Here is a 22,391-nt window from a genome sequence, read left to right as displayed (position 1 = left end):
GGAGGTGTGATGGTGAGAGGGAAGGGGGAATAAAAAGAAAAGAGATGTGAATCTGAATCATTAACTATGGGATGTTAAATGTGTACAACAGCTACACACACACAAAAGAAACTAATACTACTAAGAGAAGGCATCCATGGAAAGATGAAATCAATTTCTTCTTTTTTCCTTTATAAAAACAAAAGAAATAAATCTTTTTGGGAACACAAGGAATCAAAATCAAAACCAGAGCAGAGCTAGCTGCAAAACTACACAGAGGAGAGAGAGAGAGAGAGAGAGAGAGAGAGAAAGAAAGAAAGAGAGAATCAATGCCTTGTGGGCACTGGAAGAAGAAAAAAAATAACACTTCCGCGTAAAAGAATATTAATTCAATATATATAACACAAGTATATTACTAGAAACATGAGAGCATAATCCAAAATTCCAAAAGATCAAGAAAGAAAACAAATGCAAAAAAAAAAAAAATCTACTTGTTCAATCATTTGTTTAATGAAATATATATATGAAAAAAGTGAGATGATTGATAGATACCCATTAACCAGAAAGCTTAAAAGTCTGAAACTTTTACGAGAAAAGAAAAAATATATAGGGACTAAAATTTTGGGGATTTGCATTACACAATGGACAATGGAATTATCTTTAAGGTTTATATATATTTTCTTTAGGGTTCTTGGATTTGTGAAATCTCAGAGCACTGAGTGAGAGTGTAGTGTAGTAATGATGATACGTAAGAAACATATAGTGTGTGACCAACCTGGATTTCATGTGGGAGGGAGCAGCAACAGCAATAAAACCAAAAATAGCTTTTGATCTTTTCTCTACTTCCTTCAACGCTTCTTTCATTACTCTCTCTCTCTTTGTTTTTGTCCATCAAAGTGGGTGACGATTGCGAGCCCACTAATTTTCACCTATATGTCATTTTCTTCCTACTATATCTATATTAGATTTAGATTAAAGAAAATGTATTTGACAATTATTATGTTTTAAAGCATTTTGATAAGATGTAGATTTTACATTAATATTTGATATGATCACCTAAAAGTTCGACCTGGATCACCCTAAGTTATATAAATTTCGTTTTGCGAGTTTACGTAAGTTTTTAGACTCGAGTCTTCAACCATTCCACCACCACATGCGTGTTTAAATCGTTTACGACAAATAACTTTGGTGGAAGTCACCTAAAGTTTGATGATGAAATCGGAATGGGTCTCAGCACATCATGCACCTTTCATGACTCAATCCCCTTGCACTCAAATTCATGATACCAAAAAACTATAATATTGTAATTTCAATTTTACATATTGAAATGAAAGTTGCCTATTAACAACCAACAAATAAACATGTTAAATTAAGAAGTATAGCCAGAAAAAAAAGAAGAAGGTCAAGTTAATTAAGAACAGAATATGAAAATTAAAGATCAGGTGAACATGGTTACATTACATGGATACGCGTAATAATTGCCTTTTTCGTCTCCTTTTCCAAAGAATCTTCATAGATTTTACGAAATCATTACTAATTTATCTTCCAAAATGATTACTTAATAATCTTCCGTGAAGAAAGATATCAACTGTTAGTTTGCTACTTAATTGCCCTTAATTGTATTTTCATCTAGGACATTTCCAACCCATTTCTTTATTTTTACTCTATTTTGGAGTAACTCCATTTTGGAGATGGGTTTACTCCTAACATATTTCTCCATATTTGACTCCAAAAGAGAATATTCTTAGAATATTTTTCTTATATTTTATTATTAATTTATATAATGATCTTTTATTTATTAAAATTACAAATTTGACCCAATTATTTTATTTTTAACAAAATAGAAATTTTTTTAGCATGTTATTTATATTTAAAATTTATTATTGAACAACATTACATTACATAACATTCATCAATTATTAGTATTTGTTTTATTAAGTTGTTGTTAATCTTCAGTTTAAGTCATATTATGTGTTTTAAATTTTATTGGTAGTAATGTTATTTTGTACTTTTGTTTGTATTGTCTATTTTCTATGTTATATATGTTAATTGTTGAATTTTAAAATTATTATTTATAAGTTTAAGTAGAAAATAATAATATTTACCTGTATTTAGATATAAAATATAAATCTATATAAATTTAAGGGACTGATTTGCAAACAAAAAATCTCAACTCTAAAATGGAGAAATGAATTAAAAGTCTCCAAATATAGAGATCTCCATTTTGGAGATGGAAATGGAGTGGGATTGGAGAAGGTGTTTCTCCAAAATGGAGTTTAAAAGTAGAAATGGAGATGAGTTGGAAGTGGTCTTATAATCCTGTAATTGGCAACACTAGTTACAAAAAAAAAAAAAAAAAAAAGCAATACAAAATATATATGTTTAAACATTGAAGTTTAGTGGTTTTAATTTTGAGTTTAAGATTTCAATTTGAGGTTTAGGGTTAAAAAAGCCACATAACTAGCAAGAAACACAATGTGTAGCTAATTAGTGATGAAAATTTTATGGTTTTGTTCATAGCTAATTTATGGCCAAATAATCACAGTTAGCTATAAAATATTGTTTGTGGCTAATTAGCTACAAATCTGCTACAACCTAGCTACAAATTAACTACAACATCATTTTGTGTCTGGTTTCTGGTTAATATAGGATGGTTACAAAAAAATTTATGACTAATTTGTGTTTTCACCGGTTTTTTTTGTAGTGTATGTTGGATAACGATATATACTCATTTGGTGAATAATGTTGTAAGTTGTAACTGTGTGCAAGTTGAAGAATCAACATTATGTTACAAAATATAAATAAAAATAATATTTTTTGAATTCGCATAAAACTATATTTTTATTTTCGCGTAAAACTATTTAATCTATACTTTATTTAAAGCAAATGGTTCTGCTGCCCAAAAAAAATGAAATATTTGATTGTTGACATTACTTAACATTTTTCTTAGTAGTGACTAGTGACGCCATCAGATTACACCACTTTTAACAAAGGTCAACAACTTTGCAATATAATTTATATTTTGCGATTTTATGTTTTTTTAGCTTTAGGCTGGTCAACTCTTTTAGTGACCCACCGATTTCATTAAGAATTCAAAACTCCTCTTTAACAAAAAATAAAGAATTCAAAACTCCTTAATTGGTAATGAATAGTCAACCCAAATTAGAAACGATTGGTTATAAAAGTATTTACATTACATTTTTATTAACTGACAGAAAAAAAAAGACAATAGATGCTTTAAGCACTACAATCTTAGTTTGCTAATTTTTGGATTAAAAAAAGGTATATAGCGTTCGTTCGTTCGTAGGATGAAGGGCTAACAAAACACATTAAGCCTTAAGTAATTAAGTTTATGCAATCTTTCTTTTTCCTTTTTTTTTTTAATATGACTTGCATAATTTCATCAATTAGAGAATATGTACTCTAAAGCTTCATTTTTTATTTTTCATTCTGCCGACCAAAAAAAATAAAAGACTCATATTAAAATAGCATGTTTGCAGAAAAAATTGTATCATTACTTATTATATATTTTTCTCGTACCAATCTTAATACTAAATTTTATTTAATAAAAAAACAAAAGGACCATTATTTGATCAACGCTGATATATTTGTGCATGGTTAATTTTAATACCATTTAGAAATAAAAAGAAATATCAACACATGATCAGTTTATTCTAATATATAAGTTGAATTGATGAATATAATACTCGCAAAGAAAGTTTTTTTTTTTCTTTTTTTGCTTTTTAGTTTAAAAGAGTATATATTTTTGCATAGTACAATGAGTATTTCTTTTTAGTTTTATGAAAACAGTACAATGATTATAATTATTACAAGATACGAGATGCCTTCGTAGCTTTGTCTGCATACAAAAATAGGTTGTATAGGGTTTTCTTTATGTGTGTGATATACTCATAGGTTACTACATTTCAGATCACTCTATAATTTTCTATGCAACCTTGATAAGTTAATTTATATATAGATTAATTATTCAATAAAAGATACTATAGAAAAGAACAAGTAGTAGCAACTAGCAAGTGAGTTAAAATAGTGAAGGATGAAGTGTCCCGTAGCTGTATGGATAGACTTTGAATATGTTAATACATAGTTGGGGATAAAGTATTTCACATAAATTATATCGCATTGAATTTTTTCTGCAACCAAACGAGTTTTGTATTAATCCTTTAACTGGAGGACAAATGGCAGTTGATGTTGTTACAATCGTATATTCATATACCTTGCATAATTCAGCACTAACATGGTGTTATCAATAATACTAACATTTAGAATTCAGTCTGATTTTTTTTTTTTTCATTGAAAGAAAAATAATGTCATTTATACGAAGAAAAACGGTAAACGTATCTAACATAATACTGTATGTCTTTTTTAACTTTTTCATAATTTGACAAAACAGCTACTGTACATAAGAAATCGGACAGCCACGTGGGAGGATAATCAGCGTGCCTAATTATACAATACATGTAAAGATGTCCTTAAACACACAATATGAACACTCGTGACAAAAGAAAAAGAAAAACCACATAAGTATATGAACACCATAAATTAAGATAAATAGAATATTAAATTAAGATAAATAGAATATTAAACACGTGTATATTAGTCAGCTAAACAATTTACTGTACGTGTTACTATTTTATTAAAACGCATAAGTGGCGACAGTGTAATAGGATTTGTCCACCCTAGTACACTACGTAATACGTATATCTAACTTCACACAAACACCACTAGAAACATGAATTTATATGAAACGCATAAAATATATATATGTTATTGACGTAGAAAAATCAGATGTATGTGTATGCATCATCATACATCACATCATGTAATTAACATGCATGTTTGAAACACGAGATCAGGATTTGTAATGAGGCCGGGCAAGGAAGCTATGTCGAACATTAAGAGAATAACTTTATATTTTGGTGATTTGTCTTAAGTAGAAACAGAATATTGAAATCAGACGTTCTTTTTCTTTAGAATTTTTACTTTAGTTTTAATAAGACACCATTGTTTGGAATATATTCCTCGGGTATTTCCGACAGCGCTATACTTTGTTTCTTTGTTTATTTTATTTTATTTTATTTATTTTTCAATAGCTTGTTAGGTTTCGCTTTTAGTTTCACACTGTTGGTAATTTTGCAATGAAAAAAGAAGAAGAAAACCAAAAACGTAGTTTGAAATAAATAAGCTAAAATAACACAATTTTGAAATACAAAACAATATGCATGATTTGGTCTTCTATAAACCAAGTAAAATTTGGTCTCAGCTTGGTTAAACCGTCGAGAAAATAATTGAGCGAAAGACGTTAGGAAAGAATCGAAAAACACCTGCGCCTAGAGGAAATAAAAGCGGCTCGATGTTGACATCGACCGTTCTCTAGTTCACCGTGTTATTTTATTTTTCCCTTCTTTTTGTAAACAGTAGTTAAAAAAGGAAAGTAAAATTTAGGTGCATTGTATGAGTAAATTAGTGTTTAACCAATTAATGAACAAGGTTAGAAGAAAATTTGGTATTACTTTTTTTTATAAATCTATGAAATATATGACCGTTCACAAGGAATAAAGGGACACGATCAAAACATCCAATATGAAAAGACATAGAACCATAAACATTTGAAAGGTGAATCATAAAATAAGCAAAAGGCAAGAATGATTCTGATTCAAGAGTACAAAAATAAAACAACGGTCATAAGAGTTTTGGCATTTTGAGAAACTCTGATACCGTGTATTGTTCTAAAAAGGATCAAAAACATTTTCAACTTTGTTTCACCAAACGGCAGATATATATTTTTTTTAATTATTCCAACCATAAAAAAAAATTAAAATATATGAAAAATAAGAAAAACTCGCGGCAAAGGAGAGGCCGGAATCAGTGGTGGTGCTCATCGTCTTCATCACCGTGACCATCCGGAGGCCCACCAGGACCAACCACTTCCAGCTGCAAACATATACATTATATAACCATTTTCAATATTCTGAAATGGAAAGCTTCTTGCTCTAATCTTTTTACAGAATCCTCTGGCCTATTTACTATTAGATGAGGCTTAAGTTGATTTCTTTACTGCTTAGAGCATCTGATACGAGTTTAACTTACCTCAAAGTACTGAGTGCAAACTGGGCATTCAAAGGACTTTCCTTTCTCCAGCCAGAACCACACAACATCGTGCTCATCCTCTGCAGTTTCCAGGAGAGATATAGATTAGATAAACCATTAGACATTAGTGGATATAGGTAAAAGTCTTGGGAGTATATGCCATTAAAGAGTGAAGAACAATGAACTTACCGCCTTCACCACCAGGGCATCCCACAATTCGCTTGTCATAGTAGGACTTCACAATAGCAGGAGCTTCCTAAGGTAGCACAATTTGATATCCAAATTTATGTATCAAGAAAATGAAAAAAATTGTTAAAAGAATCCATTGGTAGCCAATAGAAACTGAATATTGTTCACTCAAGAGATAAAATGACATGAGAAAAATGAAAAACATCAAATGCCTCGATTATGTTGCACACTATGCAAAATTCAGTTCACCACTCATATACTCCTATATGATTTCAGTACTTCGGAGACAGACTTTAAGTATAGTAAGAACTAAATGCTCATGATCTACAGACACTTGCACATGGTGTATGTGACATCCACAAATTTTTCGTCATTATCGTGCACATAAGCATCATAGGCAGTCAGCCATCGTAAATTAACAAACACAGCTTAGAGATTTGTTGAATTCACCAAACTTGAAATATGATTCAAATCCAAGCTGGTTCTTCACTCAGGGAACTAACTAGTATTAATTACATTATTCACACAAAAAAAATCTTGAAATATGACCAGAGTAATCAAGATAATTTAATCTGACAATAAGACAAGATTCAAAATACACATAAAAGCAGGGATTGCTGCATGCCATAGCAATCCTGGCTGAAGTAACATTATGGAACAAAACAAAGAGTGAAAGTTGATCCATTTAGGCCAGAAAACCAACTAAACTCCATGAAGGAATAAATTTCAGTACGTTTATCCTGGTTATCTGAGGCAATTGAAACAGCTATATTGGATTACATTATAGTCGATTCAAGTGAAGTATCCTTGGTTTGTTTCACTACGTGATGAACATAAAAATCTATATCATGCCTAAAAACAATGACAAGGTGTAAACTTGGCAGTAAATATAATGTCAAGGAATTCAATGTGGAGTCACGACATATTCTATTTCTGGTAACAGAAACTTACCTTAGTGCCAAAAGGACCTTCAGGGAAGTCAATATCAAGCAGCCTCCTTCCCTATCCCAAGAAAACAATGACAAAAATGGAGATTACTATCAAGCACACATATATACTCCATTTTGATACCAGAAAATTATCAGAGAAGTGAAAGTGATGATCACAAGCGTAATTGCAGTAGAAAGAGATTTGTATCATACTCAGATCTTAAAATAGCATTAGATAAAAGAAAAAAAAAAGGAATCACCTCCATTTCAGCTTCAAGCTCCTCCTTCTCATGTCCAGTCGCAATAGGCATTACATCCTCTACCTTCTTCTTCGCAGGAGTCTCTACTGCAACATACAAACCGTAATAAAAAATTCATAAGAGAAACCACAAAATCGCAGCAAATAAGTAGACAGAATCTTCAATCTAAGAGATTAACAGAGACATGAGTATTAAAACCAATCTAAGAGACCAACACAGATTTAAGTCTATCCTCTAAAATCCATGGTGACTTGAATCTAAAATCCTACCGAGTTCCCAAGCCGAGATCTGAAAACGTTTGTTTAAACTATAAAATCACCTGATTCGGAGCTGAAATGTCGAGGAGAGAAAACAGAAGAAGAAGCAGAAATGGCTGATCGATTGGGGGAGAGGTAGAAGCCGACGGGTCTAGCGGTAGCGGCTATCGATCGACGAGGAGAAGCAGCGACGACATCGGCGGCTAGGGTTTTGAGATGAGAGGAGACGATTCTTCTCCACATGGTGACGAATCGAGAGAGTAAAGTTTGGTTTGTGTTGTGATTCTCAGGTCACACCTTTGAAGGATTCAGTGAAACCCCTTAAAAATGTTTTTTGTTTTTATTTTCGAATCTCTTCTTCTTCTTCCGGGGAAATGAGAGATTCTTTAACCGGTGGTACGTGCGAGACTACACACATAGTACGCACGTGTCAATCAATCCTTTTAAATTATGTTCCATATCAAGCGGAGATAGTGAATGATACAAGTGGAAATAATTATACACATGAGTACAAAATGAAATTATGACGAAGTGGAAATACTGTAAGCATTTTAAATGTTTATAATAACTTGATATGACCAGTACCACACTCGTTTATTTATATAACACACAGCGCAATCAAGTTCATTTAGTTAGCAACCCAAATTTTGAAAAAAAAAAAACAAAAGTTTGCAACCCAAATTGTTAAATCTATGTTCCTGATCCTGGTTGCAAATTATACATATATAATCTTAGCACGAGGCCAGGTAATCGTATAATCCACATGATTATACGGTAGTAATGTCCAATTAACGAAAAAATGAGAAAGAAAGGCAAGTTCGAACATGTGTAATATGTTTGTCGAGAAAGTAGTCGAAGATGTCGAATACACAATCAAGTCAACACACATGACCCCTTGTTTATCTTATTCTGAAACTTCAGCGGAACGAATTATGGCACAAGTTGAATACTTTTGGATTGGCATAGCATTATATACTTTTGGCTAGACTAAGAGGTTCCATATGCCTCATCACTCTGGTGTCCTGATGAACTGGCACTACCATAGTACCATATATATCATATTCATATATAGCTTCAAGCATCCGAGATAATTATCTTAAGCTCGCTTCTTACATATGCTGCAAAAGGTAGTTTTCTTGGAACAGTTTCACAAAACTAGCTAGCTAATAGCTTCTTAATTTCCATCAGGCATCTAGTTTCGCAAATCGTATCAGTACTGTTGATGTGGTATAAATCAGCCAAATAGCGAAACCAAACCGTTGAATTCAAAAGAGATAAAAAGAAAAGAAAAAAGTTTAATGAATGAAAATACTTAGCTCTAATAATATTAGTTAATAAAAAACACAATATTCATCTTCTAGTCCGAAAAACTTTCATAATGCGTTCAGGATTCATAAATCAAACTACAACTCCTCTTCCATGCAAATAGTCACATCATATGCATGTTAGCATGTAACGTTCATTTTACTCATTGGTTGTTTAAAAAGAAATTTTTTGTTTACTAGTTCAAAACCTGTTGACAAAGAAATATTCGAATATCACCGACGATTATTCCTTGATTTTATGAAATATCCCAAAAGGACTTCTACTAGTTGAACTCTAAATTTCAATGAACACACGTCAATGTTGACATTGTCAAAGCAACAAGTCACCCATGACAATATAATCCTAATAAACAAACGAAAAGTGCAGATGGCGACGCTGCTCCACGCCTTCAATCTTATCCATCATCTCCCTAAAAGGGAAAATAATCCAATGCTCTCATCTCCACCATAACTATCGTGTAACACAACGCATTTACCGTTGCAACACTCTTTCCGAAACTACCCTAACGTCGTTGATATTAAAAACCAGTTAAATATTAACGAACCTGTGGGTACTACAACATTTCCACACTATAAAAACCGCAGCTGATTTCATCTAAATAATATCTTAATCCATTATTTTCTCTTAATCCAAAAACTAATCTATTTTTATACAAATCCACAAATCTTTCTCTTTATCCCATAAACAATCTTCACATTTTGTTTCTCTCTCAGATCAACACATTTTAACATACAATGGCTACAATCATCTCCTGTTCCGCTCTCTCTTCGATCCGAGCATCATCCGAACCCGGATCCTCCAAATCGGATCCATCCCGTAAGAAGCCAGTTTCATCTGTTTCATGGTGGGCTCCTCTCTTCGGCATTTCATCCGAACCTGATTACGTCGTCAACAACACCAACAACAACATCTCACCCTCGTCCTCATCCGCGAGTCTGGAATCGGATCTGGTTAAAACTGGCGAAAGGTCTCAGCGGTGGTGTCTCACGGAGGAGAAGGCTAAGCAGCTGCGGAGGAAAACAGCCGAAGCTTCCACGTTCCACGACGTTATGTACCATTCTGCGATCGCGTCTAGGCTCGCGTCTGACGTTCGGGTCAAGGAGTAACTGGATCCGGGTCACCGTATCCTCCGGATCTAGTAATAATAATAATAATAATCAATAATTAGTCGAAATTAAAAATGTCTCTCTCTCTCTTTTTTTTCCACGTATGGGGATGAAGATCTTTTTTTTTTTCCGATGATGCTACTCAAGAAACCGTTTGATTGTACGTCGTCGTTTCTGTGTGTTGTACTTGTACGGTCTGGCTCGTGTGGGATTGTTGCTTTCTTCTGAACCGTTGGATTATCAATTAGTTTGTAGCTTTCTATTAATGCTTAACCGTTGGATTGGTAGTTGACCTACGTATTTAGACAAGTGCTACGTTTTTTTTTACCCAAAATTAGTGATGTTAAAATGAGCTTAAGGCCCGCGGGTCTTATAGGGCTCCGTACAGTGTTTTTAGACCCGAATCTGTTTAGAAAACCAATAATTTTAATTGGGTGCACCCGTTTAAGCCCTTTTATTAACGGGTCTTATTTAATTTTAAATGGGTAGCCCGATAGTTTTTTTTTTTTCAACTTTTGATGTAAACGACAACGTTTAGTCGTTTAGTGGTAGGAGGTTAGGGCTTATTTTGATCAAACGAAACTGCTACAATATGAAGTATAGTAATAGAGTTTAATCTTAAGAAATCTATATTTGATTAAACATTATTATAACGTCATAAGAATATGTTACGATTGAAAAACTCAAACCTATGAAGTTTAATTTCACTAACTATAGAGATTAGTAATAGTAAGCAATGAATGATGACCGGTGGAAAATTAAACACCTCGCTCAAATGATCTTGCAGTAAAGTAATGACGTGGTATAACCGTTGATAATAACCTATACATTCTCTATATCTTACGCTGACTAACCGCGCATATTAGCCGAACACACAGTTGAAGAAGCGCATATTAACCGCACGACGTTACCATCTTCTTCATATGAAACCTTCTCTCGCGCTTTCAGGAGGCGCGAATTTCACGAGAAACTTCTGGGGAAAGTATCACACAAGTTTCAAGCGAAGATTCTCTGTCCCTAGTTACCGTCTCAATCCCATAGTAACCATGGCTACTGGATCCGGTTCACTGGTTTGGTTCCGGAAAGGGCTTCGGGTTCACGACAACCCGGCTCTTGAATACGCCTCAAAAGGTTCCCAATTTCTTTACCCGGTTTTTGTTATCGACCCGCATTACATGGAGTTAGACCCATCTGCGTTCTCTCCCGGTTCGTCTCGTTCCGGGGTTAACCGGATCCGGTTCTTACTGGAGAGTCTCAAGGATCTCGATTCTAGCCTGAAGAAACTCGGTTCGCGGTTGCTGGTTCTGAAAGGTGAACCTGGTGAAGTACTGGTTCGTTGCTTGCAAGAGGTAATGCAGAAATTTCAAATTTTGTGAATTTGATTTTACTTTAGGCAAATAGAGAAATCTGAAATGTGTGTATATATATATGTGAATGGGGTTGTTTTGGCAGTGGAAGGTGAAGAGGCTTTGCTTTGAATATGATACAGATCCGTATTATCAAGCGTTAGATGTGAGAGTTAAGGTAAAGTTCGAGTCATTAAGCCTTAAAGTTTTGATCTTGCTTACGACTAATCAAATGGTGTGTCTCATTGAGGTTTTAGTTATTTTGAGTGATTTTGATTTCTACAGGAATATGCTTCTTCAACTGGAGTTGAGGTTTTCTCTCCAGTGAGCCATACTCTGTTCAATCCGGCAGACATTATAGAGAAAGTAAGTGCTATTGTTAACTAAGTTGTTTTTTTGTTTTGTTTAGATTTCCCTCTGTGGAACTGTGAAAATTCTGAAGTTGTGTGTGGTTTTTCTTGCAAGTAAGAACGGTGGGAAGCCACCTTTGAGTTATCAGTCATTTGTGAAGATTGCTGGAGAGCCATCATGTGCTACATCTGAACTTGTGATGTCTTATTCTTCACTTCCTCCAATTGGAGAGGTTGGAAATCTTGGCATTTCAGAAGTACAAACGCTTGAGGAACTTGGATACAGAGAAGATGAAATAGTTAGGAGATGATCTGTTTCTGTAATTAGTTAAAAATCTTTTCCATCTAAGATACTTATGCTCGTGTAATTTTCTGTAGGCTGAGTGGACTCCTTTTAGAGGTGGTGAATCAGAAGCCTTGCAACGATTGACCAAGTCAATCAGTGATAAGGTATGGTCATTACTTTGGAAATTTTTCCCTTTTAAGATTTTTTGCTTGGTGCAAACTACTTATCGAGTACTTAGACGAAAGGATATTGTCTTTTCCTTCCAAGATCATAGAAATCAGAATGCTATGTAGACTTTGTAGATTTATATCTTCTTTATTTACAAAGTCAAAGATACGGCTAATTCTTTATGGTGTAGGCATGGGTGGCAAACTTTGAGAAACCGAAGGGTGATCCATCTGCATTCTTGAAACCTGCGACTACAGTTTTGTCACCTTATTTGAAAGTGAGTTGAGATAATTTTATAGCTACTTAAGCATCTCTCTCCATTTGCTGATATTTCCTCCTAGTTCCTGACCTTTGAAAAGTTTGGATGCCTTTCTTCGAGGTACTTTTATCAATGCCTCAAAAATATTTACAAGGATGTTAAAAAGCATACTTCGCCACCAGTTTCTCTCCTTGGGCAGGTCAGTGAATTACTAAAAGACTGTTTTTTTAATACTGCACGACTGCAGAAAGTTGATGCCTTTTTCAATGTCTCTAGTTGTTGTGGCGAGAATTTTTCTATACCACTGCATTTGGAACCCCTAACTTTGACAAAATGAAGGGAAACCGGATCTGCAAACAGGTAACAACTGTAACACCGTTCTCTTATCATGTTCCTTCATCTTTTAGATGTTCATGGTTTTTATGACCGATCTTTTTGCTCCGTACATAAACTAGATTCCATGGAACGAGGATCATGCTATGTTGGCTGCTTGGAGGGACGGTAAGACAGGATACCCTTGGATTGATGCCATCATGGTTCAGGTTAGATATTAGTCAAAGTGAACTCTAGTTTTCCTTTTTAAGCATCATTCCTGAATCATTCTTTCTCTGGAATTTATAGCTTCTGAAATGGGGTTGGATGCACCATCTAGCGCGTCATTGTGTAGCCTGTTTTCTAACTCGTGGGGATCTGGTAATGCTTCCTCTACTATTGTTGTTTCTATCTCCCTCAGTAAATTTTACTCACATGCATAGTTTCTGGTGTTAGTTCATACATTGGGAACAAGGGCGTGATGTGTTTGAAAGGCTTCTGATCGATTCAGACTGGGCCATCAATAATGGAAATTGGATGTGGTTATCATGTTCGTCCTTCTTTTACCAGGTATTATCTCCTTCCTCTTCTCTCCTTTTATATGGTAGTTTTCTTTGGCTTCCTAAGCTTTTTTTCTGAAGAATTGGTTAAATCGAACCAAAGCATTACCATCTCCATACAAAAAGTTTTAATTTCCGAAATTCTTTAGTCATGCTTACACTTGTGTCCCAATGTTTTGTGATGGTTTAACAGTACAACCGCATCTACTCTCCTATATCTTTCGGGAAGAAGTATGATCCTGATGGGAAGTACATTAGGCATTTTCTCCCGGTTCTGAAAGGTAACTGAAGTTAGTTTCCATCATCCTGGTAAATTTTGTTTACTGTTTCATTAGCTAATAAGTTATTTCGATTCAGATATGCCAAAGCAGTATATATACGAGCCATGGACAGCGCCATTGAGTGTTCAAACGAAAGCAAAATGCATAGTCGGGAAGGACTACCCGAAGCCAAGTTAGTAATCCCGTCTGCATTTACATACATATACACTTGCTAGAATAGTAGAATATAATGGAACGTGATTATACCATAAATTAAGGGAGATAATGATCATTATCATGAAGCTAGCTGTTGTCCCAATGAGCAAACCTTAAAAGTAAGGTCTTTTAAGTTGCATAGTTCTCTGGCTTTGTTTGTTGGTTGGCAGTGGTTTTGCACGATACAGCAAGCAAGGAGTGCAAGAGGAAGATGGGTGAAACATATGCATTGAACAAGAAAAAGGAAGGTAAGGTGGATGATGAAGATCTGAAGAATTTAAGGAGAAAGCTTCAAGAAGATGGACATGAAGAGCCAACCAAGATCAGGAACCAACGTCAAAAACTCAACTAATAATAAGATTTTGATGAGAATTTGGCTTATTATTATTTACAAACCAAATCGTAGTAGTACTGTAATCTTTGTAAAACATTGTTCCACTGAAATTTCAAAAGTAAGCCTTTTTCTGTTAAGGAGGTCAAACACAACATAAATTACCTAATTGTTTGTATATGAATTTTGGGACAGAGATCTAATTCGTAAACGTTATGAGCTAATTTTGTAAAGGATGAGAAAATATGGGAATGAAATTGGAAGAAGACAAAAAGAGAAATAGCTTCCTGAAATAGAAAATCTCTCGGACAGGCCAGCAGCGACCCCTTCTCCTCCTCCTACACTGACTGGGGTTGATTGGTTATATAACCAAAAAAAAAAAGCTTTCTTCTTCCCCACATTCTTGCACTTTGCTTCATCTTCGATTNTTTTTTTTTTTTTTTTTTTTTTTTTTTTTTTTTTTTTGTAATTTTCCTTTGTTTTTTTTTGTTTCTTTTGTAATGTTTCGGGAGGCAGCAATTATTCAACTGGAGCTTCCCTATCAAAAAAGAAAAAAAAAAAAGAGTATAGATCGATCGGATTTTTAGATTTTCTCCGAATTCGATTTTTTTTGGGTGTTTTTGTGGGATTGAATCAATCTCGTGTTGTATCAGCTGTGGAATTTTAGAGCCAGTTGTTCCGTTGAATCGATTCGATTAGAAGCTGCGATTTAAGTCTTTTTGTTGTTGGATCGATCAACTTAGGGTTCTTCTTCTTATTCGTGTGTGTGTGTGGTTTGTTAAGATTAGTAAAGGGGGAGATGGAGAAGAAGAAAGTGGCGACTCCTTTAGTGTGCCATGGTCATTCTAGACCTGTTGTGGAGTTGTTCTACAGTCCAATCACTCCTGATGGTTTCTTCCTCATCAGCGCCAGCAAAGGTATATCTATCTATCTAAATCCTCTAGATTTGCTATCGTAAGATCCAGAACTGAGCTAGTTGTTGTTGTTTTGGATTTTGTGAAAACATGTTTTTCATGTGAGGTTTTGATGAATAGATTCTCATCCAATGTTGAGAAATGGGGAAACTGGTGATTGGATTGGTACATTTGAAGGCCACAAAGGTGCTGTCTGGAGTTCTTGTCTCGATAACAGTGCTTTGCGTGCTGCTTCCGCTTCCGCTGATTTCTCTGCGTAAGTCATTGACTTTATAGCAACTGTGTATTATTGTTGTTGTTGTTGATCTTGTTTATGCTTGAATTGGTTTGATTCTTTTGCTATGCTATTCATGATTTGATTAGTTTGGTCTATACATTTGACATCTACAATTTGGCTTATTTTTAGGAAACTTTGGGATGCTTTGACCGGGGATGTCCTGCATTCTTTTGAGCACAAGCATATTGTTCGAGCGTGCGCCTTCTCCCAGGTATATATAGTCTACTTCTTTCCTTGATTAAAGAGTTTTCTGAACATAAGAGCTTTGGACTGTGTTGTCATGGTCTTGCTATATGTATCCCCCTTCATTGTTCTTTTGTTCTGCTTAAGGAAATGTATTCTGTAAGAATCAGATAAGGTGGTATGTGGTGTCTGACATGGTTCTTTCTTTCTTTCTTCAGGATACGCAATTTCTACTCACAGGAGGATTTGAGAAAATTCTTCGTGTTTTCGACTTGAATCGCTTGGATGCACCTCCTACAGAGATTGATAAGTCTCCTGGTTCTATTAGAACAGTTACATGGCTTCACGGTGATCAAACTATATTAAGCTCTTGCACTGATATTGGTGGGGTCAGGTATGATGCATATATCTCTTGAATAAAAACAACATTCACGTGTTACCTAGAGAAAAACTCATTGTTTCTTCTCTTGAACAGGTTATGGGACGTGAGGAGTGGTAAAATTGTGCAAACATTAGAAACCAAGTCTCCTGTCACCAGTGCTGAAGTGAGTCAAGATGGACGGTATATAACAACTGCCGATGGGTCAACTGTTAAATTCTGGGATGCAAATCAGTAAGCTTCTCTCGTTTCAGGAAATTGGATTTATGTCTTCTCTTGAAATAACAATATCTTGCATTCTGCTCAAAGGCTTTATATCTTTTGTCTTTGGTAACATCCAGTTTTGGACTAGTGAAGAGTTACGACATGCCCTGCAATATCGAATCTGCATCGCTTGAGCCAAAATCTGGCAACAAATTCGTTGCTGGTGGTGAAGATATGTGGGTTAGACTATTTGATTTCCACACCGGAGAGGAGATTGGTGAGTGACTGAAAACTAAAAACACTTACATGACCTCAGTTTAAGCAGATTGACTGTGTAGTATGGTTGTCTTTAAAGTTTTTTTTTTGGTTTTGATGCGTCTTTTTTTTTCATCTGAACTTTAAGGATGCAACAAGGGACATCATGGTCCCGTACACTGCGTAAGGTTTGCACCAACAGGTGAATCTTATGCTTCAGGATCTGAAGATGGTACAATCAGAATCTGGCAGACTGGTCCTGTGAATCCTGAAGAGATCATCGAATCAAAGTCGAAACAGAATGTAGACGAGGTCACTCGTAAGATTGAAGGCTTTCACATTAACAAAGAAGGGAAAACCGCAGAGAAACAACCATCTGATGTCTAAAAAATATGGCTGCTTCTCTTTGTCTTCTTCTTACTGTATTTTTTTTTTGCTTCCAGACTGAATGAGAGAAGATACGAAAAATTCAAACTAGTCTTTTAAGGAACACTGTCTGTCGTTCTTCATTTCAGTCAGAAAGATTCAAAGCAAAAGTTCTGATGTGGCTGATCATTTACGAATCTATGGGGTCTATTTAAAAACTAAAATAGTTAGGGCCAATTTGTTATATTTATTGATAAGACATGAGCTTTCGATGTGAGTGTGACCTTGACCTGGCTGACAAGTTGCAATAAGCGCAGAAGCCGAGGGGTAATTAAGTCAATTTTAAATCTTCCCATAAGTCAAGAAATAAATCCACTTGAAAGATCTCTTCTGCGTCTTGTCTTTCTTTATCTGCTACGTATCTTTTCTCTTTCCCTCTCTCTCTCTCTCTCTCTCTCTCTCAGTGAAAAGACTGATACTTTTTTTTTCTGGCGGGAAAAAATGACTGGAAAAGGAGCGAAAGGTCTGATAATGGGGAAACCCAGCGGCAACGACAAGGACAAGGACAAGAAGAAACCAATTACTCGCTCTTCTCGTGCTGGTCTTCAGGTATTTGTGATGTTTCTGAACCGTGTGTTACTGACGGATCTACTTGAGTTCCTGTCTTCCTGAGCTTAGTTTATAGTAACATAGTCTATAGATCGATTTGTGTTTATATGTTTACACGAATATCTACTTTGGTCCTCTGTTTTGAGTTTTGACTATGTTTACATTGTGTAGGCCGTTGGGTAATAAAGTTATTTATCCATATTTAAGAATGAATCTTAAGGTCTTGGCAGCTTTAAAAGCTATCATGGGTTTATTTTGTTCCTTGAAATCTGCAATGCTTTTTAAAATGGTTGACTTCAAATCCTGCTGCTTTTATGAGTTTATAGACTTTCATGCTAGCTTGAGAAACAAATGTAGTATATTGTCAAATTCTTGCTGCTTTGATGAGTTTTGTAGATCTTAAAAACGGTTTGTGTGATGAGTCTTCTCTCTTTATTGTTTGCAGTTTCCAGTTGGGAGAATCCATAGACTGTTGAAAGGAAGGTCAACTGCTCATGGACGTGTTGGAGCGACCGCAGCGGTTTACACAGCCGCCATTTTGGAGTATCTGACCGCAGAAGTCTTGGAGCTGGCTGGTAACGCTAGCAAGGATCTGAAGGTGAAGCGTATCACACCAAGGCACTTGCAGCTTGCTATCCGTGGTGACGAGGAGCTCGATACTCTCATCAAAGGAACTATTGCTGGTGGTGGAGTCATTCCACACATTCACAAGTCTCTCATCAACAAATCGGGCAAAGAATAAGCCTTTTTGTTCTCTACCATATTCCCCATAATCCCTCTATCTTTTGTATCTCGGACCTCGTTTTGTAATAATAGTCGTGTTTATGTTATGACATTAGTAGAGAAACTCTTAGGATTGTTTGTTTGTTCAGGACCCATCTATGTGTGGGCTTGTTTCTCCTTCTGATTAATGTTTTGGGGTTTGTTCATATGAAACAGCCGTAAGAGAAAGCCAATGTAAGAAGAGATTGACCGATACCTAAATCTTTGCAAAGATGCATAACCCATCGTATTGTTTTTTAGGGGCAACATAAACTTAGACTCTATGACATCAAAACCTGTCAAGTAGATTTTTATATGTAACCCTACCAAAATATTAGCATCAACCTGCTAGGTGAGTGTATAAGGTTACTGCCTAGTTGCCACCTAAATGACACAATGGGTTTACATCAGCTAGATTCCAAAAACTAAACCAAAACCATGAAGTGTTCTTTTGTGCCTAGTTGCCACCTAAATGACACAATGGGTTTACATCAGCTAGATTCCAAAAACTAAACCAAAACCATGAAGTGTTCTTTTGTGCTGTTGTTAAGAGTAAGGATTTTTTGCACATTGTTCCTTTCCTTTGGTTCCTTGTTGCTTTATGCGTTTGAGGATGTCAATCTCCTTGGCTTGTATCTACAATTGGTGAAGAAAAAAAATTTAAAGACCGGCAAGGGCACCAAAAAGATATGTTTTTAGTCTACTTTGAGAAGAGAAGAAAAAGCAGACCTCGGATAACTTCTTCCACGTCAATTCTGACTTTGCCTGTAGAGCGAGCCACTCATAGGCCATAGAGTCTACAGCGTGGTTGGGCTGCGTGCAATGTGATGTTGAGACGGCCTTTCTCTTTTGGGAATAGGTTTAGAAAAACAAAATTGTGTGAGACAGTGTTTACTTTTTAGAGCGTTGAAACAACAAAAATATTTGACATGACTAATGCAACATCTTACCTTCTGAGTTGTCATCATAGATCTATCCAGCATGCTAAAATGGCCAGTCAAACTTCTACGTTTTCCAATTTCTACTGGGACATTTCTGCTACCCACTAGAGGTCTGCACAATGAATCATGTAAGAGAAAAGAAAGAAGGGTTTAATGAAGTTTTCACATATAAGGGTTTAATGAAGTTTTCACATATGTGGAGATATAGAAGATCAGAGAGTAGTAGCAAGTAACCTTTGGCCAGGTAACATCAGACCCTCTTCAGTTAACCATGACAAGGCAGAATCAGCTGCCTTTGTGGTTCCAAAAATCACAAGAGCCCTGCCTAATTGGGAAAATGCAGTTTAATTTGTTGCCATTGACAATTTTTTAAAAAACATCATGAGCTAACAAATAGCAAACAGATAGGTGTAAATATACACATATACCACAATGTGGGGTAGACATGAGACTAGAAGGGATCATCTTAGCATCAACTCTTTCATTGAAAGCATGCCAACAAAGTTCCTAAATAGAACAAAAAGGAAAAGGGGAGTGTTATAATTTACAGGCTTTGTAGAATGATTGCTAATTCTGCGTGTCTTTGTAGATGGCATTGCATTGTCAACACCAACTAAGAATCAGAAAATATTGTACTTAAAAACAATTCTCGAAAACATGGCAACACATGTATAGACAACAGGTTTCCACTAAAAAATTGGCATTGAGTGAGATTCATAGGATGCTCTTATCTTGAATTAAACTGCACCTTTGGATCAACTACATGCCCGTATTTCGGATCAAATAAACCTAGGTTCATGAGTTTTTATCACAAAACCAATTGATGATGAATGAAATGATGTCTTTTGTAAAATAGATTAGGATCATACCTCTACCTCCAGCGATGTGTATGATGGTTCCAGGTTCTCAATTAAGAGCACCCTACTTTCCTCTATAGCCGCCTTTAGTTCTTCCTCGAAAGGCTGGAATAAGGAATATAACAATCTTTTATGAATAAATCATTAATCTTAAATGAAGCAATCATTGATCTTAAAATATTTCTTTTTTTTTCGAACCACGACAAATTGTTGAACTAACTTCATCAAAAGTATTTCATTGCTTACGTAAACAGTAATATTTCCCATGGTCTGATTTCGTGTGATGAAAGCCAATATAACAAACATTGGCTATTGGAATGAATTGTTTCAGATTCTTCTTAAACTACAAAACATGATTGTAATGCAGCTACCCTTAATAAAAGGGAAAACCTTGGTGGAGGGAGGCGTCAGAAAACTTACCAGTTTCTTGTACCAGCTGCTTTTCTTCTGTAAGGCAAGACAAAAAGAGAAAACAAAGTAACGTCACAAGTTAATACTATCCAATCTACAGTGAGAATAATATTTTGCTATGCTCAAGAAAAGAAATAGTTCATTTCCCAAAAGTTGTGTACACGTTTCTGCTGTAAACTGTTAACATTTCTCTTAGCTAATCCACTAAAACAAGAAGGATGGAGATGGTACGTACGATGTTCTGATTTGGAGCTTTTTCTACAAGAGGAGGTAATTTTTTCATGAATTTCTTCTCTCCTAGTTGGGGGCCTGAGCCATCAGAATCATCTGTTTCTGGCGTGTTGAGTATAAGCTTCCTCTTCTTAGAAGCCTTAGCATCGACTGATGAACCTGAAGCATGTAACTCTCCAAATGCTCTGGTTTTGGTTATCGGACCTCTAGATCTGGTATCAGAATTGACATGAGGGTTCTTCTTCGCATGTACATGATCAGCACGTTCGTCTAGAAAAGAGACTTGCAAAATAAAGGTAAGTGTCAATCTGGTTTGTCCATTTCACAAGTATATATCAGATAAGAGGCCAGAACAGATAGAATAAGGGATCAACCTCTCTTTCCCGAGTTTGTTCTATTCGTCAGCTTTCCATCTCTGTTGTCTTCTTTTCCTAACTTTGTTGACCCCAAATCTGGATGAATAGATTTTACTGGAGAAGCCCTGGAACTGGCAGCTGCGCTTGAGGTTAGGCGCTTTACAGGCTGTTTGTCTCTTATCCTATTAAAGAATTTCTCCACTGCATTTATTAGAGACAGTAGAAAGTAAAAAAGAGCATCATTTAATACATATCCGAAGAGTGAGTTGAAGATAAAGGTTTGTAATTTGGTTCTACTCCAAACCTCCAATTCCAGCTATTGCATCTGCAAAGACGTTTGATAAAATTCTCAGCCTCGTATCGAAGGTGTGGGAGAAGACATACTTAGCTCTCCTCAGGTCACTGCTTTCTGGTTGTGGGTTTCTACGGTCCTCCGATATGCATACAATTTTACATTTTCCCATGATCGTCTCCTGGACCAACAACATGTACAGAGGAAACCCAAACTGATATCTTACGTCTATAATATAAACATACTATCAATTTAGATGGCTATTTCAAACTAGTAAGAAGGAGATGAAAAGACAGCAAATTTACCACATCACTGATATTGGAAACCCCTTTTTCATCACCACAAGCCAGAAACAACTCATTCCATTTTGGCTCATACTTTCCCAAGAAGCGACGGATGTCAATAGGTCGAAAAAACCAAATGACCTTTACTTTCTTCTCACCTGCTGATGTCTCATACATGTTGACAAGCTTCCCGATTGAAGTCTCACATTGACCATGTACATAAAAATAAGCACAGTCGAAAAGGCGGTACTCGATGCCCTCATAGGTAAATGATTCATAGAACTGGACGTTACTATCTTTCCGTCTAAATCCTCTCCTAGCACCCCACTTAAAATCAGGGTCATCTTCTCCACCAGCAGCATTCAGTTGCAACATAGAGTAGTTATCCTGCTAAGATATATATTCCCAAACTGTAAAAATTAGAGAGAAGAAGATAAACAAAATAAGATACAACCAACGTAATACAAGAGAGTACTGTAAAATCATGGATACGTTCATCATGAAACCTCTAGAGTTTCGGACCTCAAAGGAAACTATGCAAGCACATGGCTAAAAATTATTCCTAACAAGGACAATATAAGGTATACATACATTGATTGAAGCATCAAAAAACCTTTACAAAATTGCCGAAGACAAAGTCCACAAAAGTAAACAAAGTCACATTAATTTCATCCTAGTAGTAAACCTAATTACTTTAATTAGCTTGAAAATTAACAGATTTGAAAGGTGATTACTGTATAATCAAAGCCAGTTTAAGAAGTAAACCACTAAATCTAAGCTACACAAATTTCCAAAAGCCTCAAAAACTTTGGAAACCCCCCCCCCCTA

At 35.5% G+C, this 22,391-nt stretch overlaps 6 protein-coding genes across 8 annotated transcripts in view; 4 read left to right on the top strand and 2 right to left on the bottom strand.

Moving 5' to 3' along the window:
* On the bottom strand, window positions 5,602-8,130 carry LOC104765395 (cytochrome c oxidase subunit 5b-1, mitochondrial). Of its 2 annotated transcripts, none has more exons than XM_010489093.2 (6): window positions 7,785-8,130; window positions 7,466-7,548; window positions 7,228-7,278; window positions 6,277-6,343; window positions 6,088-6,167; window positions 5,602-5,931 (listed from the first exon to the last, which is right to left on the bottom strand). In XM_010489093.2, exons 1-6 carry the CDS (start codon window positions 7,963-7,965, stop codon window positions 5,863-5,865), a joined length of 531 nt encoding a protein of 176 aa, XP_010487395.1. In that variant the 5' UTR covers window positions 7,966-8,130; the 3' UTR covers window positions 5,602-5,862. The 2 variants fall into 2 exon arrangements, with proteins under 2 accessions (XP_010487395.1, XP_010487394.1); XM_010489092.2 differs by having other exon boundaries at window positions 7,466-7,551; window positions 7,785-8,126.
* On the top strand, window positions 9,618-10,441 carry LOC104765392. Its single transcript, XM_010489088.2, has one exon. It carries the CDS (start codon window positions 9,783-9,785, stop codon window positions 10,152-10,154), a length of 372 nt encoding a protein of 123 aa, XP_010487390.1. The 5' UTR covers window positions 9,618-9,782; the 3' UTR covers window positions 10,155-10,441.
* On the top strand, window positions 10,538-14,791 carry LOC104765393 ((6-4)DNA photolyase-like). The gene is made up of 14 exons (XM_010489089.2): window positions 10,538-11,503; window positions 11,607-11,678; window positions 11,786-11,866; window positions 11,970-12,149; window positions 12,229-12,300; window positions 12,495-12,581; window positions 12,664-12,762; window positions 12,840-12,923; window positions 13,019-13,105; window positions 13,185-13,256; window positions 13,332-13,445; window positions 13,629-13,716; window positions 13,793-13,888; window positions 14,082-14,791. Exons 1-14 carry the CDS (start codon window positions 11,078-11,080, stop codon window positions 14,261-14,263), a joined length of 1,740 nt encoding a protein of 579 aa, XP_010487391.1. The 5' UTR covers window positions 10,538-11,077; the 3' UTR covers window positions 14,264-14,791.
* Window positions 14,732-17,009, top strand: LOC104765394 (serine-threonine kinase receptor-associated protein-like). The gene is made up of 7 exons (XM_010489091.2): window positions 14,732-15,159; window positions 15,277-15,412; window positions 15,563-15,644; window positions 15,835-16,010; window positions 16,092-16,229; window positions 16,337-16,476; window positions 16,603-17,009. Exons 1-7 carry the CDS (start codon window positions 15,042-15,044, stop codon window positions 16,839-16,841), a joined length of 1,029 nt encoding a protein of 342 aa, XP_010487393.1. The 5' UTR covers window positions 14,732-15,041; the 3' UTR covers window positions 16,842-17,009.
* Window positions 17,109-18,358, top strand: LOC104765389 (probable histone H2A variant 3). Its single transcript, XM_010489083.2, has 2 exons — window positions 17,109-17,429; window positions 17,875-18,358. Exons 1-2 carry the CDS (start codon window positions 17,322-17,324, stop codon window positions 18,169-18,171), a joined length of 405 nt encoding a protein of 134 aa, XP_010487385.1. The 5' UTR covers window positions 17,109-17,321; the 3' UTR covers window positions 18,172-18,358.
* The window catches only part of LOC104765390 (protein ANTI-SILENCING 1-like), a 4,619-nt gene continuing 670 nt past the window's right edge, over window positions 18,443-22,391 (bottom strand). The window contains exons 2-13 of one of the 2 annotated variants that reach the window (XR_763874.2): window positions 21,585-21,950; window positions 21,292-21,460; window positions 21,006-21,188; window positions 20,636-20,913; window positions 20,410-20,436; window positions 20,002-20,094; window positions 19,561-19,639; window positions 19,367-19,457; window positions 19,142-19,244; window positions 18,921-19,037; window positions 18,660-18,827; window positions 18,443-18,575 (exon numbers count right to left, since the gene is read on the bottom strand). Coding sequence is in view for 1 of the 2 variants with exons in the window: in XM_010489085.2 (XP_010487387.1) it covers window positions 18,738-18,827; window positions 18,921-19,037; window positions 19,142-19,244; window positions 19,367-19,457; window positions 19,561-19,639; window positions 20,002-20,094; window positions 20,410-20,436; window positions 20,636-20,913; window positions 21,006-21,188; window positions 21,292-21,460; window positions 21,585-21,938 (1,584 nt within the window). In the remaining variant the exon portion in view is untranslated. Of the gene's footprint in view, window positions 18,828-18,920; window positions 19,038-19,141; window positions 19,245-19,366; window positions 19,458-19,560; window positions 19,640-20,001; window positions 20,095-20,409; window positions 20,437-20,635; window positions 20,914-21,005; window positions 21,189-21,291; window positions 21,461-21,584; window positions 21,951-22,391 lie in introns of both variants that reach the window. The other variant, XM_010489085.2, reaches the window with a different exon arrangement.

This window comes from Camelina sativa, chromosome 19 (genome assembly GCF_000633955.1).
Source record: "Camelina sativa cultivar DH55 chromosome 19, Cs, whole genome shotgun sequence".
Classification (NCBI taxonomy): Eukaryota; Viridiplantae; Streptophyta; class Magnoliopsida; order Brassicales; family Brassicaceae; genus Camelina; species Camelina sativa.
The sequence above is the reverse complement of the archived record's forward strand: the minus strand, read 5'-3'. Positions and strand labels throughout refer to the sequence as shown.

Bases quoted from the DNA above. Each gene is read 5' to 3' on its own strand.
- LOC104765395 (XM_010489092.2), bottom strand. From the start codon at position 7,965: ATGTGGAGAAGAATCGTCTCCTCTCATCTCAAAACCCTAGCCGCCGAT. The intron at 6,344-7,227 runs GTAAGTTTCTGT...GTGCTACCTTAG, and splicing joins AAGGTCCTTTTGGCACTAAG to GAAGCTCCTGCTATTGTGAA. The intron at 6,168-6,276 runs GTAAGTTCATTG...TGGAAACTGCAG, and splicing joins ATGCCCTGGTGGTGAAGGCG to AGGATGAGCACGATGTTGTG.
- LOC104765392 (XM_010489088.2), top strand. From the start codon at position 9,783: ATGGCTACAATCATCTCCTGTTCCGCTCTCTCTTCGATCCGAGCATCA.
- LOC104765393 (XM_010489089.2), top strand. From the start codon at position 11,078: ATGAAACCTTCTCTCGCGCTTTCAGGAGGCGCGAATTTCACGAGAAAC. The intron at 12,924-13,018 runs GTAACAACTGTA...TACATAAACTAG, and splicing joins GAAACCGGATCTGCAAACAG to ATTCCATGGAACGAGGATCA. The intron at 13,257-13,331 runs GTAATGCTTCCT...TTCTGGTGTTAG, and splicing joins TTCTAACTCGTGGGGATCTG to TTCATACATTGGGAACAAGG.
- LOC104765394 (XM_010489091.2), top strand. From the start codon at position 15,042: ATGGAGAAGAAGAAAGTGGCGACTCCTTTAGTGTGCCATGGTCATTCT. The intron at 15,645-15,834 runs GTATATATAGTC...TTCTTTCTTCAG, and splicing joins GAGCGTGCGCCTTCTCCCAG to GATACGCAATTTCTACTCAC. The intron at 16,477-16,602 runs GTGAGTGACTGA...CTGAACTTTAAG, and splicing joins CCACACCGGAGAGGAGATTG to GATGCAACAAGGGACATCAT.
- LOC104765389 (XM_010489083.2), top strand. From the start codon at position 17,322: ATGACTGGAAAAGGAGCGAAAGGTCTGATAATGGGGAAACCCAGCGGC. The intron at 17,430-17,874 runs GTATTTGTGATG...TATTGTTTGCAG, and splicing joins CTTCTCGTGCTGGTCTTCAG to TTTCCAGTTGGGAGAATCCA.